The following is a 19,480-nucleotide window of genomic DNA, read 5'->3' as shown; positions in this document are numbered from 1 at the left end:
CTCCCCCGGCCCTCCCCCCACCATGGCGCGGCGCGAGGCGGCGGCGGCGGGGCCGGGCCCGGGGCCCCCCCGGGCTGGGTGAGCGCGGCCCGCAGCGGCCGGGGAGGCGGCGGGCGGGGGCGCCGGTGTGAGCGCGGGTGTGAGCGTGCGAGCGTGTGAGTGTGTGTCCGCGGCGCTGCGGCGGGCCCGGCGTGCGCTCGCGCGGCCCTGTGTGTGCCCGGCGCCGGCGTGTGCGGCGCCCTGCTTGTGTGGCCATCCGGGTGTGTGCCGGGTGTCGAGCCGAGGTGCTGTGTCCGGCCGTGCGTGTGTGTCCCCCCGGGTGGCTGCCCCTTCGGCTGTGTGTCTGGGGGGCTGTCGCGCGCCCAACGGAGGGGCTGTGTGCAGGTGTGTGTGCGTGGGTTGTGTGCCCAGGTGTGGGTTCTCCCCCCTCCCCCCGCCCCGCGTGAGTGTGTTCGCGCGGTTAGCTGCGTTGGGTGTTTGTGTCCGGATTGGATGTCCATCCCAGGGTCTGTGTAGCCGGGTGTGCCCGCTCGGGTGTCCATTTGTGTGTGTGTATGTGTGTGTGTCTGCGGGTTGTATGTCTCCAAGGGTGTGTATCTGTGCGTCCATGTCAGGTTCCCGGCGGGAGGAGGGGGGGGCCTGGGGCTCAGCGCCTTGTGGGGCTTCTGTGTGGGTTTGGGGGAGGGGAGTTTGCCGCTCCCTCGGTCCATGTCAACTGTGGGGGGGTGGTCCTCGGCGGTCCTTGGGGGAGACGGCCATGTCTTCCCCTTCCTGGTGGCTGGGTGGGGGGGATGGGCAGCCGGTAGGTGGACAGATGGAGGGATGAGAGGCCGAGGGGTGGACAGATGGGCCCGAGGGAGGGACGCAGACCCGGCCCTCTCCCACCCATCCCACCCCAGTCCCCTGCCGGCCAGATCTCTGCAGATGAGGCCGGAGGTGCCCACATCCAGATGGCCAGGCTGGGGGACCTTTGCTGGGAGGATTGCCTCTGACCAGGTGCTCTTCAGCTCAGGCCCCCAACCCTCTGAACTCTGACCTGGCTGGGGAAGGGGGTGCGCTGGGAGGGAGGGGTGTTAGGATTTCCCGGGCCTAGGAAGTAGGTGGGGCGGGGGTGCCTCAGGGGTGGGAGGGATGTGTGTCCAGACTGTGTGTGAGTGCGATTCTCTGCCTATCTGTTGACTCTGCCAGTGGGGTTCAATATTTTGTGTGTATTTGTTAAGTGTGTAAATCCCTCATAGGGCAGTTATGTGAGCATGTGCCTGTTATGAGTGAACATCTCTGAGTGTCTGTGCAAAGGTGGATCTTTTTGTACCTATGTGCTTGTTTGAGTGTGTATCAGCCTTGTCAGTGTCTGTTCCCGTTATGGTTCTGTGCATGTGTGTGAGGTGTGTACAGGCTAGTGTGTGCATTTGTGCATCTGTTGGCGTGGGAATGTACCAGCTTTGTGACCGTGCATACTGGGGGTACATGAAGTTGCATGAGTGTGTTGGGTATTTAAGAGTGTGCACCTGTGTATCTTTGTGTGAGTGAGCATCTGTTACATGTGTGTTGGTGAGTGTGCAAGGGTAGCTTTGTTATAGATGCATGCACCAGGGGACACATGGGTTTCACAGTTGTGTGTGTGCCTCTGTGTGTGAGTGTGCAAGGGAAAAGGCAATGTTGTACGTGTGGTTGTGTGCAGGTGCGTCCACCTCGAGGATCTGTGTCTGTACTCTGAGTCCATTTGCGCATTTGTGTTGGTATCTGAAGAGTGGGGTTGTGTATGTTCAAATACGTACATGCAGGATGATATGTGTACATGTGCCTGTGTCCTTGACATAGGTTGACCCCACTTATGAGCCCAGTGAGATGGGGGCCCGTGTGGCAAGACCTGTGGTATGCTGGGATCCATGGACACAAGCGTGTCCACATCCTGGACCAAGAGCCTCCAGAGGGCGGGGGCACATAGATCATGCTACTCTGTCCATGGGAATTCAGATACAGAGTCATGGGTTGTGGGCCCATGTGGGTTTTGGCATGTCCACATGTGCTGGGGTGACCATGGTCTGCTGGCGAAGATGGGAACTTCTGATCCTCCCCCAGCTCCTGCTACTGTCCAGGTCTTTGAAGTTGGGGGACTGGGATGTGGATTCTGGAAGGAGGAGGCTGGGAGCCTAGCATCCTGGGTTTGAAGGAGACAGAGAGCTGAGGGACCAGACTCCTGGATCTTGGGAAAGGAGGAAACTGAGACCTGGACTGTTGGGTCTAAGGGAGGGGGAGTGTGGGGATCTCAGTCTCTTGAGCCCCCAGAGGACAAAGGACTAAAGTCCTAGACTCTTGGGATTTGGAGGGTGAACAGTCTGGGGCTCAGACTCCTTGATTTCCAGAGGTGACTTCCTGGGTCCACCTGAGCCCCTGTAGAACCTACAGCAGGAGGGCTGAGAGAGTGATCACGGCAGGGGCTTCCTGGGCTGAGGTGGTCTCTGAGGAGGGTCTCGGGAGAGGAGCCAGAAGAATACTAACCGTGTGCTTTTGTTCCTTTGCAGGTACTGGCCCAGGCCCTGACTGCCTGAAGAGAGGTGAGTGGGGTCCCTCCGGCTGGGGATAGAGATGTGAAGTGATTGGGTTTACTCTGAGAGAGCCAGAGGCTTGGAGTGATGCCTTGTATGAATTTTAGTGGCAAGTATGGTAGTGTCCTGAGGGCCAGGTGCCCTGCAGGCTGGGGTTGGTGACAAGATCAGGAATGTCTTGTTTGGGTAAGAGCTTCATAGAACGATGGTGTGGTAGGTGGGCTCTCAGGCCTGGAGGTAGCCCCTTTTAGGCTGAGTAAAGTGGTCAGAAAAGGAGGCAAGAGTTTCCTGACATGAAATGACCCTGCATTTGGATGGTGGCATGGGTATGGTTTACCATTTTGTGTGTGTATGTGCACGTATGTGGGGACATCTCCTGATAATCAGACCTACTGGTGGCTGAGAGAGAGCCAGAGCAAATGATCACTTAACGCTAACAGCAGCTAACATTTATATAGTGTTTACTCCATCAGCAACTACTCTAAGCATGTTGCGGCAGATTATCTCATTTAATCCTCACAATAATCTTATGCTATCATCCCCATTTGACAGATGAACACACTGAGGCCCAAAGAAAGGAAGTCACGTGGCAGGAATTTGGGTGTGAACCTGGGCAGTTGTGGGCCAGATTCTGTCCCTCAATGCCATGCTGCCTCTCAATAAATGTTAGCTGTTTTCATTATTAGTATTACATTGTTTCAACTTGAGTCCCACCCTGGCTGTGGGCCTTCTGGTTTCATAGATAGTGGTTCTGAGCCCCAGAGAGCTTACAGCCATGCAGGTGCAGAGCTGCGTCTCCTACTTCAGGAGCACCACCTCCCAGGCCAGGATTTTCTGTTGGAGGTAGAGCCGTGTCCAGAGGGAGTGCACAACAATTAGTGGGGCGGGGGGAGGGGGGCGTCGCTCAGAGATGAAGCGATGCTCTGACTTTGCCTCTTTTTCTTTTTGCAGCCCCATCACTGTCTTCTTCAGTCTCTTTCTTCTGGTCTTCGTCTGTGTAACACTCTTGTTTCCTCTTCTTGTCTCTCCCTCTCTCCATCTCAGTGTCTCAGTCTCTCTTTTCTGTGTGGGTCTCCTCCACTCAATTTTTCTCTCTTTGCCTCCGACTTGCTCCCTGTCTCTTCACCTGTCTTTCAGATTCTTTCTCTTGTTGTCTCTTTGTCTCTCTCTTTCTCTGTTGCTCTCCGAATCTGTCTCTGTGTCCACAGTCCCCCTTTGCCCGTGGGCTGAAGGATCAGGGCCACATGAGGCCACAGCCCCCAAACTGCAGATTCCTGGGAGGTGGGCCAGCAGGGACTGGGGCATGGGGTGGGGTGAAAACAGTGTCAGGGACACCCCCTTCCCATCCTTTCCTCTTCACCCCCCACCCACCCCGTGTTGTGATGGGAGCTGGCATGTCGTGGGCTGCAGCTGCCGCAGGGGGAATCCCAGCCGGAAGGTTTTGCCTGGAGCAGAGGCACAGCCTGACTGTATGTGTGTGTGTGTGTGTGTGTGTGTGTGTGTGTAGGCATGTATAGGACCTTGTGTTGTGCCTATTAATGTGAGCATGAAAGTCTGCCCCCTGCTTGGGCCCTCAGCAGAGGCCAGAAGGAAACTGGGCTCAGAGAAGGACTTCCCAAGACTGAGCAGGGAGACTGCTGTTTTCTCAGCCCCTCCCACCTTCAGTACAATCCCCCATCCCCACTGCCAAAGGTGTGGGGGGGGGTGTTACCCTTAATACTTATTGAATATGTACTGTGTGCCTGGCCCTATGCTCCGTGACCCCTATGAATGAGCTCTATGAACTCTTGCAACAATCCAATGGCGATAGTACAATTATCAGACCACTTTACAAATCAGGAAATTATGGCCTAGTTCGGGAAAATCATTGGTTTGGGGTCACAGAGTTAGTAAGTCGGGGGAGCCAGGACTTGAACCCGAGTCTATTTGATTTCAAAGCCCTTGCTCTTAATAATAGCCCACATTTATATGCATGGCACCTACAAGACACTCAATGATGATGATAATAATAGTTATACACTAACATGTATTGAACACATTTTATGTGCCAGCCACTGTTCTGAGTATACCATGCTCATTAATCCAGTTCATCCTCACAGAGGTAAGGCCTGTTTTTGTCTCCATTTTACAGATGAAGAAACCGAGATTCAGAGAGGTTCAGACACTTGTCCGAGATCACACAGCTAGTAAGTGTCAGAGCTGGGATTTGAACCCAGGGAGTATGGCTTTGAAATTCATGACTTTAAACCCTAGTCAGCAGTGATTTTTCAAAATATTTAGTGGGTACTAGAAGGTGCAGGCCAGGCCAGATGTCATCCCTCTGGCTGAGAGGTCATGAGAGGTCTGGGAGCTCCTGGAAGAGGGCCAGAAGTGGGGGTTAGACACTCAGAGGTGGGGCAGTGGTAATTTACCAAGCACCATGGAAGTGATGTGATCTGTTCATGAGTGCATGCCAGTTGATGGTCAGTCCTGTTACTGTCCAAGAGGACCCCATTGTCAGGAAGGGACGGATGTGGGTCAGGCTCCGAGCGGGACATCCCAGGGTGGCCAGGCAGGTGGTCAAGCCCTACGCCTGGCTGACCCTTCTCCTTCCTTGCAGATCTCACCTCCCGCTCCTCCTGCCTCCCCCCTGCACCATGGCTCCGGGCCCCTTCTCCTCAGCGCTCCTCTCGCTGCCGCCTACTGCCCTGCCCTTTCTGCTGCTCCTCTGGGCAGGGGCATCACGGGGCCAGCCCTGTCCTGGCCGCTGCATCTGCCAGAACGTGGCGCCCACGCTGACCATGCTGTGCGCCAAGACCGGCTTGCTCTTCGTGCCGCCGGCTATCGACCGGCGCGTGGTGGAGCTGCGGCTCACCGACAACTTTATCGCGGCCATCCGCCGCCGAGACTTCGCCAACATGACCAGCCTGGTACACCTCACCCTCTCCCGGAACACCATTGGCCAGGTGGCGGCCGGCGCCTTTGCGGACCTGCGTGCCCTCCGCGCCCTGCACCTCGATAGCAACCGGCTGGCGGAGGTCCGAGGCGACCAGCTCCGGGGTTTGGGCAACCTCCGCCACCTGATCCTGGGCAACAACCAGATCCGTCGGGTGGAGTCGGCTGCTTTCGACGCCTTCCTGTCCACCGTGGAGGACCTGGATCTGTCCTACAACAACCTGGAGGCCCTGCCCTGGGAGGCCGTGGGCCAGATGGTGAACCTGAACACCCTCACGCTGGACCACAACCTCATCGATCACATCGCCGAAGGGACCTTTGTGCAGCTTCACAAACTGGTTCGCCTGGACATGACCTCCAACCGCCTGCATAAACTGCCCCCTGATGGGCTCTTCCTGAGGTCCCAAGGTCCGGGACCCAAGCCGCCCACGCCGCTCACGGTCAGCTTCGGCGGCAACCCCCTGCACTGCAACTGTGAGCTGCTGTGGCTGCGGCGGCTGACCAGGGAGGACGACCTGGAGACGTGTGCCACGCCGGAGCACCTCACCGACCGCTACTTCTGGTCTATCCCCGAGGAGGAGTTTCTGTGTGAGCCTCCGCTGATCACGCGGCAGGCGGGCGGCCGGGCCCTGGTGGTGGAGGGCCAGGCGGTCAGCCTGCGGTGCCGCGCCGTGGGGGACCCTGAGCCCGTGGTGCACTGGGTGGCACCCGACGGGCGCCTGCTGGGGAACTCGAGCCGGACCCGGGTCCGGGGGGATGGGACCCTGGATGTAACCATCACCACCTTGCGGGACAGCGGCACCTTCACTTGCATCGCCTCTAACGCCGCCGGGGAAGCCACCGCACCCGTGGAGGTGTGCGTGGTGCCTCTGCCTTTGATGGCGCCCCCACCTGCTGCCCCGCCACCTCTCACGGAGCCTGGCTCCTCGGACATCGCCACGCCTGGCCGACCTGGAGCCAATGAGTCGGTGGCTGAGCGCCGGCTTGTGGCGGCAGAGCTCACTTCCAGCTCTGTGCTCATCCGCTGGCCGGCCCAGAGGCCCGTGCCTGGCATCCGCATGTACCAGGTGCAGTACAACAGCTCCGCAGACGACTCCCTTGTCTACAGGTGGGTGTTAGAGTCCCTGGACCTCCTCCTGCCTCAGGGGCCCTCCCTCCGCCTCCCTAGGCCTTCTTGCTCAGCTGGGGTTCTAGATGGGCTTGTAGAGTGGTCTCTGGCTCCCATTTGCCCTATTTCCTTCTCTTTCTATTTCTTTTCTTTGTTTTTCACACATCTTGCAAATCCTTCTGGAGCACCCACATGAGCCATTTATCACCATGAATGCACCCAGCATGGTCCCTGCTCTCATGGGGCCCAGGGTCTACATCACTGCTCACCAAAGGTGTTTGATCATCTACCTTGTCAGTTAGACATTCTTAGAGCAGGAAATATACTCACACATATATAGTTACAGTTGCATTTATATTTAGAAATCACATACAAGGCTACTGTATCAATACATTGGGTACAATATAGAAACAGAAAAGTCTGTAAGTTGCCCTGGCGTGGACAGATCCCTGTGGTGTAGACCAACGTTAAAGAGGTACTTTTCCCCTATCATCTCTGATTTTCTCTTGCTCTCACTTCTGTCTGTCTGTACCTTGTCTCCCTCCTGCTCTCATGAGGAACTAAGCCCCTACTATGTGCCAGACCCTCAGCTGGGCAGGAGAGATACAAGGAGACCAAGAGCCAAGCCCTGCCCTAGGGAGCTCACAGCCCAGAGGAAGGAGGCAGAGAGTATATGATGAATTTCAGTCTTGGCTTTGCCTTGTCTCTCCATCTCGGTAGTGTGGCTCACAGCAATCGGCCTGGCACACAGTGGGCGTTTGCTCGGTGGCTGTGGGCTCTATGCACATCTCTGCTTTGTCCTGGCTCTGCCTCCCTTAGGCACATTGCAGAGTGCTTGCTGAATGTTTCATCCTTTGTATGACATACCTTGGATGCTCCAGAGGGGGTGGAACCATTTCCCCACCTGTGGGCAGCTCCTGATCCTGTGGGTGCTTAGACCCACACCAAGAAGCCTGCCTCTTGGCTTCCATCTTCACCTCACCCAGTGTTCTCTTGGCCATGGTCCTGGCACACAGTAGGCACTTTTCTGTCATTGGTTGAATGAGGTGATGCCTTCCCTTTCTCTTGTCTTTGTCATGCTCATTTTCTTTTCGTTTTGAATTTGGTCACCAAACACTGAATAAATGCCTACTGTGTGCCAGTTCCATGCTGGGCCCTGGGCCTACTGAGATGGATAAGACACTGGCCCAGTCTTAAAAACGTTAGGGCAAACAAATGGACCAAACAAAAACTTTTATAAGGTACTGCCAAAGGATACTACTCCATTTGACCTTCCCAACTTCACTGTGAGACAGCTATGATTCCCCCTCCCATTTTATAGACAGGAAAACTGAGGCTCAGGGGGAGAAGTCACTTGTTCAAGGTCACACAGAAAGAGATAGAACCAAGATTCCAGCTCTTACTGTTCTAACTCCCAATTCTGCCCTTTTTACATCGAACACTTGTTTATCAGGTGACTGCTGTTTGCCAGGCAGAGATTAGGGGAGAGGGATAATAGATTTGTGTAAACAGCTCCTGGTTTCTGTGATTCTCCATCTCTCTTTTTTCCTCCTCTCTCTAACCCATGGTCACTACATGGTGGGATAGAGGGAGGTTCATGGGCCCCCAGACCCAGCATTTCTGCAGATGTTGATGGCCCTCTGTCTCCAATGGGGCAACAGACCCTAGGACTCTTCCCTTCCCCTCAGGGCTACATAGTCCCAGTCCTCTGTCCCTCATTGCAAGCACCAGTGCTACAGCACTGCAGGGGTTAACTCCCTCACTGCTGCCATGGGAGGAGGTGACAACCAACCAGAAGCCTGCTCTGCAGCTTGCTTGAGCCTTACAGCCAATTAGAGACACATGGCCTCAAGCTTTCTTAAGGAGCCAGCCTCTGTCCTTGAAAAGGGGGGAGTCCCTAGCAACTGGTTATTTTAGGGGAAGGAGCAAAAGGAGCCCAAGACTCTTTGAGAGGGAAGATGAGAGGAAGAGGAAGACTTACAGCCAGGGGCCCAAGGTTGGATGGAGTTGGTGGTGGGGCAGTGGTCTGGGAAACGGCAGGCAAGGAGAGAGTTGGAGAGGTGGTGGGCCCCTGACGTGTAGTCTTTTGGGGGGAGGATGGCTCTTGGTGATGGCGGAAACTTCTGGAGGTGGAGGAACTGAGGTGGGTTTCAGGACCAGAAGGTGGTGTGGCTGGAGGGAAGGTGATGCTTCTGAAAGGTAAGAGGCCTGAGGAGGTGGGGGCATGGCCTTTAGAGGAGGTGGTGCTCCCGCAGCATGGCCCCCACGCAGATGAAGAGGCGGTTCATGTCTCTGATGACCCACTAAGAGCTTTGTGGGAGAGGAGAGCCTGTGAGATTGAGTGCTTGCAAATCTGTGTGGGTGTGGCAGTCCCAGCTTAGCCAACATTGAACATGGAAGGGATGTGCCCAACAGAAGAGTGGCAAGACCCAGGGGGAATGATTCTTATAGATGGGGAGGAAAGCAACTGGTAGGAGAGTGTGAGCCACAGCAAAGCCAGCATCGTGTGGGATGCCAATTGTTAATGAAATTATTAAGTGCCAGGCTTTGGGGATGTTAACTCATCATACTTCACACCATCTCTATGGGGTAGGAATTCTTAATAACCTCAGTGGGGGAAATGAGACACAGAGAGGTTAAGAAACTTGCCTGAGGTCACAGAGCTAGCAAGCAGCAGAAGAGAAACTCAAACTCTTGGGATCGTGGCTCTCAGACTTTGTCAGCTTAACCACTTCTCTACACTGCCACTTGTTTGAGAGCAGGGGTCCATGGCAAGAAAGGGGCATGTTTTCTTGGCTACATTTACCCCAATTATGGATGAAACTTACCTGGGGGCATGGTGTAGTGACTTCAGGTAGTATAGGGCAGGGTGTGCACATAAAGTGGTTGCCTCTGATATCTGGGTACAGTGCATGACATGCAAAGAGTGGACATGGTCCTAGGCCGGGTAGGTGAACCATCTCCCCTGAGCCATTGTGGGGTGTGGCTTGGAAGGCACTTGTCAATCAGAAGGGAAGTGGCCTTTAGCCTTGGCCCCTTGGTGGGCGGGAATATGTAGTGGAGGGGATAAGATAGATGTTGCTAGGAGAGGTGTAGGTATACTCAAGGGTCGGATATGCAGATGAGGGGGTGTGGTCTGTATCATGGTTTCCTTCGAGGGGTAGGAACATGTGGAAGAGAGGAACTAGAAGAGCATCCATTGTCCCAGTAGGAGTAAGCCTGGGAGTATGAGGTAACCTGCTAGTCCACCCCAGCGAGAGTGAGGTTTGCAGGTAACGGGGCATGGCCTGTAGCATCCATCCCCTTAAAGGGTGGGAATATGTGAGCGCTTGAGTGGCATTTGTCCCAGTAGGAATGAGACACTGCTAGGGAGCAAGCCCCTTGAGAGCAGGGCATAAAAGCTGTAGCATTCCTCCCTGGGGGCCAGGATGTATAGATGAGGGGAGACGAATGGCTGAAATTTGCCATGAAACACGGGTGGGGAGTGGGTCTGACGGTGGGGCATGCAGATAAGGGGCGTGGCCTATACCCAAGGTCCTGAGAGGGTGGGAATTTGTTGCTTGAGTGGCTGCTGTTGTCCCAGAGAGGGTGAGACACTGGTAGGGAGGCATGGATAGGTCTGCACGGGTGGTGGGGACATGCAAGTGAAGCAGCCTGGTTCAGAGTGGAGCTAACCCCGCGCTGATCCCGCCCCCTCCTGCAGGATGATCCCATCCACCAGCCAGACCTTCCTGGTGAATGATCTGGCAGCAGGCCGCGCCTACGACCTGTGCGTGCTGGCCGTCTACGACGATGGGGCCACGGCGCTGCCGGCCACCCGAGTGGTGGGCTGTGTGCAGTTTACCACCGCTGGGGATCCCGCACCCTGCCGCCCGCTGAGGGCCCATTTCTTGGGCGGCACCATGATCATCGCCATCGGGGGTGTCATTGTCGCCTCCGTCCTCGTTTTCATCGTTCTGCTCATGATCCGCTACAAGGTCTACGGCGATGGGGATGGCCGCCGAGTCAAGGGCACCTCCAGGTCGCCTCCGCGGGTCAGCCACGTGTGCTCGCAAACCAACGGCGCAGGCGCAACGCAGGCCCCACCCCCGCCGGCGCCCGACCGCTACGAGGCGCTGCGAGAGGTGGCGGCTCCCGCGGCTGCGGCGGCGGCTGTCGAGGCGAAGGCTGCGGCGGCCGACGTGGCTTCCGCGGAAACGGAGGCGGTCCTTGGACGTTCCCTGGGCGGCTCGGCCACCTCGCTGTGCCTACTGCCATCCGAGGAAACCTCCGGGGAGGAGTCCCGGGCCGCGGTGGGCCCTCGGAGGAGCCGTTCCGGGGCTCTGGGACCGTCGGCTTCACCGCCCCCTACTTTAGCTCTGGTTCCTGGGGGAGCCCCGGCCCGGCCGAGGCCTCAGCAGCGTTATTCGTTCGACGGGGACTACGGGGCACTCTTCCAGAGCCACAGTTACCCGCGCCGCGCCCGGCGGACAAAGCGCCACCGGTCCACGCCGCACCTGGACGGGGCCGGAGGGGGCGCGGCCGGGGAGGACGGAGACCTGGGGCTGGGCTCCGCCAGGGCGCGCCTGGCCTTTACCAGCACCGAGTGGATGCTGGAAAGTACCGTGTGAGCGGCGGGCGGGCGGGCGCCGAGACGCCTGGGTGCCGCGGACAAACGCCCAGCCGCCCTGACGTTTAGGGCAGGATTCGGGGGTGAAAGCGCCGAGCCAACACGTCGTCGGACTGGAGGGGAGAAGCACCCTTCTCCCTGGAGGGGACGGGGGCGGGCTGCCTGGGCTGTGGCTCGAGGCCACGCCCCCGCGCTCAGGGGGGTTTGAGGGCGGGCCGCCGGGCTCCCCTCCCCCGTGGACTCCAAGCCCCCCTCCTGCCCCTCCCCCCGCGCGCTCGCGGACCTCGCTGGAGCCGGTGCCTTACACAGCGAAGCGCGGGGAGGGGCAGGGCCCCCCCGACACTGCAGCACTGAGACACGAGCCCCCTCCCCCCGCCCGGGACCCGGGGCAGGGGCGAGGGGCCCATTTCATGTATCTGGCTGGACTAGATCCTATTCTGTCCCGCGGCGGCCTCCAAAGCCCCCCCCACCCCGCAACCCCATTCAATTCCCTGGTCCCATCGTCGGGGCTGGCTTGGGGTCCCCTTTTCTCTGTTCCCCTCGTTTGTCTCTGTCCCGCCCTCTGTCATCTCTGTCTTACGTCCTTCCCTGTTCGTCTCTCTTTTCTCTGCCCCGTCGTCTGTTCTCCCTCTGCCCTCCCGTATGGCGTCCAGCCTCCTTGTCTCACCAGATATCTCCCCCAGTACACAATTCTCCCGGGCAGGTCCCACCGGAAGGACCAGACTCTCCCCGACTCCTTCCTGTTACTCCCAAGTGAATCCCCACAGGAACAAAATCCAAAACCAAATCCCCCTCGCTACCGGAGCCGGGACCCTCCGCCGCAGGAGAATTAAACTTTTTTTCTGTGTCTGAGGCCGCTCTGCTGACCTCCGTGTGTGTTTCTGTGTCTTGGGAGGTTGGGGGGGCGTGGCCTAGATTACAGCTCTAGGACTATTAAGTGAGACTAAAGGTAGGCCGGCTGACTGCGACCAGGGAGATCTGCAGTTTCCTACCCTTTGAGAGACTTCGAGGTGGGGAATAATATATAAAAACAAAAACAATAGCTAAGGTTTAATGAGTGCTTACTATTGCCAAGCACTTAAATCGTTTAATCGTCACAACTCTAGGACATCAGTACCATGACCCCATTTTATAGATGAGAAAACTGGGGTCCAGAAGTAAAGCGACTTGCTCCAGGTCGCATAACCAGAAGGTAACAAAATTGGGATTTAAAACGGCAGGCAGCCTTCTGAGTCTTTAGTGCCCAGCAACTAGGGAGTGTTCATTTGCCACATAGGCATTGTGCTAAGCACAGCTCATCTCTCTGAGGTCCGACAGCTGTTGGAGGTCGATACACTTGGCCCCATTTTACAGATAGGAATCTACACCAGGGAGAAGTGAAGTCACTTGCCCAATACTCCCCTGGTGAAGAAATAGGACAGTTGGCAGTTTGACCTCAGTATCTGTTCCACTCTACTACAAAATGTAACCTCTGATGTCTGTGTCTGGAGGCTGGGGAATGGTCACCCAAGGACCTTAATTAGTTGAGCCTGGGTATCAAAAGCCAGCCTGGTGGGAGAGGGGACATGGGAAGGGGCTCACGGGTCACACTGTTTGGAACCTGAGGGATCTTAGGAGGTAGAGAAGGGTCTACTTGAGGGCACAGAGGCTGGCTTGGGGTGGGGGCGCAGTTTCTCAGACAAGGGTGGGGGCTGTGGCTGGGGAAGGAGGGAAGTTTTTTTAGGGGGGTGGTGGATGGGTCCTGCAGTGAAAACTTTTCTGATCCTGGGGAAGAAGGAAGAAGGCTTCATGCCAGCCAGGAGCCTCCTGAGGCCTGGGGAGGAGGAGAGAAAGACAGAAATAGAAACGGAGCAGGAGGGAGGGGGATGGATCTGGGCAGACAGGGTGGGAGGCAGCAAGGACAGAGGCACCAGAGAATCACAGGCCGGCATCACCCGGTGGCCCAGCTGCACTTATCTATCTCAGTCATCACGACTCCTGGGTACCGGGGGCTTCCCACACACCAGCCGTGGTGCTCACAAACCCTCCCTGAAGCATGAATAGAGCATGCAGCTCAGCCCCTGGCACAGAGCACAAAATGGACTTACTCAGAGAGGAAGCGTGATCACATCTATACTCCAAAACAGATGTGTGCAGTGTGTGCACTCTCTTATTTATTTTAGACTAGGTAAGTTGATTTATTTAGAGGGAAACACACGCCACAGAGTGTGGGCCATCTCAGAAGGTGAGAGGCCTTTGCACCCCCTTTTCTAGACAAGGAAACAAGTTCAGACAGGTAAGCAGCTTGCCCAAGATGATGCAGTCTGTAAACGGCAGAGCCATGATTGGAGAATTTACTGCCTTCTTATCCTGCACACCTAACTGTCTGACTGTACTGTCTTTGCTCCACCTGATAAAGCTTTACTGAGCATGTGCTATGTGCCTGGCTCTGTGCAGGGGATACTGCAGTGAACAAAACAGATGAAACAAGAGACCCCTGCCCCATGCAGCTTATATTCTAGAGGCAGGAGACAGTAATCAAGTGAGTAAATTATGAGTGTCTGGTAGTGAATAAGTGTCACATGGAGAATGAAAACATTCTTATTTTGATGGGGGACTTCCCTGATGGACCAGTGGTTAAGACTTCCCCACTCCCAATGCAGGGGGCCAGGGTTTGATCCCTTGTCAAAGATATCAACCTGTAGGCTGCAGGTGCAGCAGAAAAATAAAAAAACCAGGGTGATGGGATGGAATGACTGAGAGGTTTATTTTATTATAGTTGCTTTACAATATTGTGTTAGTCTCTGCTGTTAGTCTCATTTCAAAGGGAATGAACTACAGGTACACATACATCCTCTTCCTCTTGGACCTCCCACCACCCCATCCCACCCATCTAGGTCACCACAGAGCACTAAGCTGAGCTCCCTGCACTATATGGCAAGAGCCCACTAGCTATCTCTTTTATACATGGTTGTGCTTATGTGTCAATCCCAGTCTCCCAATTCACCCTCCCCACAATCAAGCCCCCGTGTCCGCATGTCCATTCTTCACATCTGGGTGAGAGACTTACTTTAGACTGGAAGGTCAAGGAAGGTGATATGGGAGCTGAGAAAAATCCACTGTGGAAAGAGCCAGGGAAGAGCATTCCTGGCAAAGAGAATAGCATGTGCAAAGGCCCTGAGGCAGGAGTGTGCTTAGTGTGCTGGAGGCAGTGTGTCTGGACTGGAGTAAGGGGGAGAGTGAGAGGAGAGCAAGTGGAAGAGGCAAGCAGGGAGCAGCTTCTGCTGAGCCTTGTGGGCTGTGGTCAAGAATCAAGATTTTATTCTCAGCTGTAGGTTTCAGCTGGGGCAGTATTTGGCTTGACCTCTATGAAGAACTCAGCTTTGACTGAGGTGTGCCTGTCTTCACAGCAAAATTGGGAATTGCCACCTCAGAACTTGGCATGCACCCTTTGACATATTTGGGGTCCACATGGTCCCTAGGTCAGCCCTTTGAATGATAGCCCCCCACCTTCCTCTGTAATATCAGGCCTTTCATTTAACAGAGAAGTATTTATCAATGGCAGTGACACCCCCCCCCACCCCCCTGCCCAAACTAAGAGCTTTAAACCCAAGGAATAGGTACATTAGGTGAGATAGTGCATGATATCATTCAAGGGGAGTGTTGGAGCATCTCCTCTGTGCCTGGCCTTGTGCTGAACACTGAAGATCCAAAAGTGACCCAGGCAGCTCCAGTCCTTGCCCTCCTGAAGCTCAGACAGACAGATGGCAATAGGGCTGTGATGTGAGAAACATAGAGCCTATCAGAGCACAGAAGAGTTGCCTGACCCTGCCCAGAGGTTCAGGGAAGTGTATTAGCCAGAGTCTTGGCTACAAGTGAAAGGAAGTCAGCTTAACTTGATTAGGTGTAAAAAAAGTGTGCATTTGTTGGCTCGTAGAGCTAGGAGGGTGGAGAAAGCAATGGCACCCCACTCCAGTACTCTTGCCTGGAAAATCCCATAGATGGAGAAGCCTGGTAGGCTGCAGTCCATGGGGTCGCTAAGGGTCGGATACGACTGAGCGATTTCCCTTTCACTTTTCATGTTCATGCATTGGAGAAGGAAATGGCAACCCACTCCAGTGTTCTTGCCTGGAGAATCCCAGGGACGGGGGAGCCTGGTGGGCTGCCGTCTATGGGGTCGCACAGAATCGGACACGACTGAAGGGACTTAGCAGCAGCAGCAGCAGCAGCAGAGCTAGGAAGAAGGCAATTAAGGGCAAAACTATAAGGACTTTGACCTTAGAGACTGGAACTGAGACTCAACTCCATCAGGACACTCTTCCCATTCATTTCTCTTCTCTACTTGTCTCAGCTCAGATGTGTCCCCTTCCACTGCATGTAGTGGGGAAAATGGTTATTTACAGACACAGACTCAATCCTTCTAGCACCATAGCCCAGAGGTAAAATGGCAGAATCTCCTCCAGTCCTAAATAAAAGTGAATCCCAGGGAAGGGCTCTGGTTGGTTTGACTAGGGTCACATGCCAACCTTGCATTGATTGGGCCATCCAAGGGAATGCAATTGGGAATGGAATTTGATTGGCCAGATCGCAGTCACATGTTCAGATGTGTGGGTCTGGGAAAAGAGGGGAGAGCTAAAAATATTAGGTTGAACCATATGAAACTGCCAGTCCTGTAGGTTAGAAATGGCAGAATACTGGCAATTTCATGGATTGAAACAAAATAGTCACCAGAAAAGTAGGATGGTGAAACTTGTTGGGTATATAAAAGCAATAGAAACCCCAGGGTACTACTCAGAAGAATTTTTGGAGGAGGAAGTGATATTACTGAGACATAGGGAATGAGTAGAAATTAGATGAAGACATAATGGTGATGGGAGAGTAGGGGGGACATGTCCCAAGCAGATGGAACAGCTTATGCAAAGGCTGTCATAAGGGAGTTACAAGGGGAGACTTGTCATTGTACTCTGGAGATGGAGTGCTGTGATTGGGCAAACCTGAGTCATGTGTCCAACCAATGAGGGAGTGAGGAAGGGGGCTCATGCCCCAAAGGAAAATTGAGAAGCTTTACCAGGAGACAGGGATTCTGGGCAGGCAAAACCAAAATATATCCAGTTCAAAAATTCTTTTTTAAGCCTTGGCATCTCCAAGCAGAGGTTTGCAATCTTATTTCAATTATACCACTCATGTCTGAACTCAGACTTGTCTTACATCATTCAAATTTTTATTGTCAAATAATAATTGGTCACTTTTTCTGGGTTTTGGCTGGGCATACAGAGATGGACTTTTGAGGATACATTAGGCTGCAAGAAACAAAACCTAATTAACATGACTCAAGACGTTTTCTTATCTCATGACCCATTTTCCTACTCCTTTGTTCCAACTTCCTTAGAAGAACAGTTTCACAATCTAGGCTTGCTGCCTTATGGTCACAAAATGGCCACCACAGCTTCAAGTCTTTCATCCTCATATGAATGAACTAAGCAGGAAGGAAAGGAACAAATGGAAGAAATTTCTTTCTGCTGGGGAAGAAAAAATCCTAAAATTAAAAAAATAACAGCAATAAATGCAGGTATGGGGCTTAACCTCTGCCAATTGTTTTCAATTATTTACATAAATTAGTTTATTTCATGGCCCTTCCACTGCAGAGGCAGGTGGTCCACACTGGACCTTCTCTGATTTCATAGTCCACAGGATCTGTGAGCATAATAAGATATTTGTTATTTCACTCTATTATGTTTAGGGTGTTTGTTATAACTTGGAGGATATTGTTTGTATGAAAGCTGGAGCCATGGCTGCCATTTTGAGATCATGAGGTAGCCAGAGTAAGAGTCGGTCAACAGAGGTAGAAAGAATCTGGTTTCCCAGTGACATTATTAAGTGAATGAATGAATGAGTCCTAGAACTGCCCTGCCAACTCAGTTTTTATTATGTGTGATAATACATTCATTTCTGTTCTACCCTTTTGAGTTGGGTTTCTGACACCTATTATAGGATAAAGAATCCTGATATAGATTTCTATTTGTCCTAGGTACACATGCAAAACAGAGATACACATTTCACACAGACAGGGAAAGACTTATAAACATGTGCACAAATACACATGCACTTACACACATGTGGGCATGAATACGCTGTTATGCATTTTCAGACTCCGGTTTGGGCAGATACTCGCTTGGACGCATATACACACAGTCACAGAAGGCAGGCACACACAAGTATATGCACCCTGTAATGAATTCTGCTTGCACCACACAGACATCCATACTCAGTCACACACCCACAGTAACACACCCACAGTAACACACACACACACACACTCAAGGATTCACTTATTGCAGAAGGCTCCAACTCCTTACAGTTTATTTCTGCAGCTCTATAAATAAGGGGTGAGGGACTTCCCTGGTGTTCTAGTGGCTAAGCCTCTGCACTCCCAATGCAGGGGGCCCAGGTTCGATCCCTGGTCAGGGAACTAGATCCCACATGCCACAACTAGGAGTTCAAATGCCATAACTGAGAGTGTGGATGCTATAACTAAAGGCCCTGCATGCTGCAGTGAAGATGGAAGATCCTATGTGCTGAAGCTAAGACCAGTGCAGCCAAATCAATACATATTTTTTAAAAAGGGGATGAGAAGAAATATCTTCAGGCAAGACTGGGGTTAATGCATAAAGAAGGTCTGGGGTCTCAGATGGGCTGAGAGTAGGTCCTGGTTCTCAGATGCACATGTCTCTTCTGGTGACACAATTCACATCCCAAGTGAGAAGGTGGAAGAGGTTGAATGGGGCAGGCCTTGAGGCTGTCTTGAGACTCCTGTGGGAGAGATGAGAAGTTTCCTGCTGATGCCCAGTTTCCCATTACCCAGGCATCAGCCTCCACCTTACCCAGGGCCCACACATTCATCCTTTTCCAGGGTCACTCTTCTCTGGGGCCTCCTGGAGCTGTGGCAGCCAGTGCTGGAAGAGGCCCTGGGGCCTGCAGCCTGCTGTGGGCTGAGCCCAGACCCGAGCACAGAAAAGGGTGGTGTGTGAGACAGGACTTGGGACAGAAGGATGAGGTCCCATCTTCCCAGAACCCACAGACCCAGCCCAGGTGCCCCGAGCACTCACACAGGCCTGGAGCTTGCAGTGGTTGGAGTGTCATCAGAAGGGGCTGCCCCAGGGTGTGGTCCAGGGATGAGGTAATCACAGCCCCCAGGACCCTTCAGGGTCAGGACCAGCCTTGCCCCTAAGGTATGGGGCACTCCCACACCTGAGAGGTGAGAGAAAACAGCTGAGGTGGAATGGTGAGGAAGGGTAGGCAAGAACGCTCAGTGAAGTGGAGACAGGGAATCCAGGGGAGGAGGGCAGGTGATATGAGACACACGATGGGGACAGGTGATGGGACAGCTTACACGGGAGCGAGTAGAGGGGACACATGGAAGGAGACTATTGAAGGGGATACAGGTGAGGCAGAACGACAGGGGAAGAGATAGGGGAAGAGACAGGTGAAAAACTGAAATAGGGACAAATGAAAAGTGACCCACGGGAGGGGTCACAGAGGTCTGAAGAGGCGGGGATGGAGAGGGACCGAGGTGGGAGTCAGTGGTGAGGGGAAGAGGGAGTCAGTGTTGAGAGTCGATGGTGATGGGGGTGCAGGGCAAGGGGCACAGGTTGGGCACAGAGCTGGGAGAGGAAAGGAGAAATGAGAAGGAAATAGGTAAGAGGGCAGGTGAGAGGGACAGGTGAGGGAGACAGGAAAGTGGACCCCTAGGAGGAACAGGGACAGGGTCAGGGGAGCATTTGAAGAGGGACAGGGGCGCAGGACAGATGAGGAAAGACCAGAGGAGGGGAGGAAGTACAGATGAGATAAAGGAGGTGAGAGGCCACCCGAAGAGCTAGAGCTAGAAGGTAGGGTGGGGCCAGGTGAGGGCAGGTGGGCCTGACTCTCCCAATTCACCTGGAGGTGCTTCAGATCCCGGGTCCTGGGGAACAGGTGGGAGATGCAGTCCCAGTCCTTCTGCAAGAGTGAGTCTTCCTACAGAGCAAGGACAAGGTCGGATCACAGCGGGAGGGTTGGAGCCTAACAGCAAGGATGAAGGTCTAGCAGGAGGGCTTGAGTTTAACCCATAGGCGAGAGGAAAGGGGTTGTGCCATGCCAAGTTGCTTCAGCCGTTTCCGACTCTCTGTGACCCCATGGACTGTAGCCCACCAGGCTTCTCTGTCCATGGGATTCTACAGGCAAGAATACTAAAGTGGGTTGCTATGCTCTTCTTCAGAGGATCTTCCTGACCCAGGGATCGAACCTGAGTCTCTTAAGTCTCCT

General features: G+C 54.1%; 1 protein-coding gene across 5 annotated transcripts; it reads left to right on the top strand.

The window, feature by feature from the left end:
• The first annotated feature begins 7 nt into the window (after positions 1–7).
• LRFN1 (leucine rich repeat and fibronectin type III domain containing 1) lies at positions 8–12,052 on the top strand. 5 transcript variants are annotated; one of them, XM_024979073.2, is made up of 5 exons: positions 8–78; positions 2,526–2,558; positions 4,681–4,735; positions 5,149–6,591; positions 10,295–12,052. In XM_024979073.2, the coding sequence occupies exons 4-5, from the start codon at positions 5,186–5,188 to the stop codon at positions 11,199–11,201; spliced, it is 2,313 nt and encodes a 770-aa protein (XP_024834841.1). In that variant the 5' UTR covers positions 8–78; positions 2,526–2,558; positions 4,681–4,735; positions 5,149–5,185; the 3' UTR covers positions 11,202–12,052. The 5 variants fall into 5 exon arrangements, with proteins under 5 accessions (XP_024834841.1, XP_059733521.1, XP_024834842.1 ...); XM_024979074.2 differs by lacking the exon at positions 8–78 and adding an exon at positions 189–284; XM_010814935.4 differs by lacking the exon at positions 8–78 and adding an exon at positions 1,119–2,099.
• The last annotated feature ends 7,428 nt before the right edge of the window (positions 12,053–19,480 follow it).

Source organism: Bos taurus, chromosome 18, assembly GCF_002263795.3.
Source record: "Bos taurus isolate L1 Dominette 01449 registration number 42190680 breed Hereford chromosome 18, ARS-UCD2.0, whole genome shotgun sequence".
Classification (NCBI taxonomy): Eukaryota; Metazoa; Chordata; class Mammalia; order Artiodactyla; family Bovidae; genus Bos; species Bos taurus.
The sequence above is the reverse complement of the archived record's forward strand: the minus strand, read 5'-3'. Positions and strand labels throughout refer to the sequence as shown.

Coding starts and splice junctions, on each gene's coding strand:
- LRFN1 (XM_059877538.1), top strand. CDS start 5,186: ATGGCTCCGGGCCCCTTCTCCTCAGCGCTCCTCTCGCTGCCGCCTACT. Junction 6,592..10,294: donor GACGACTCCCTTGTCTACAG/GTGGGTGTTAGA, acceptor CCCCTCCTGCAG/GATGATCCCATCCACCAGCC.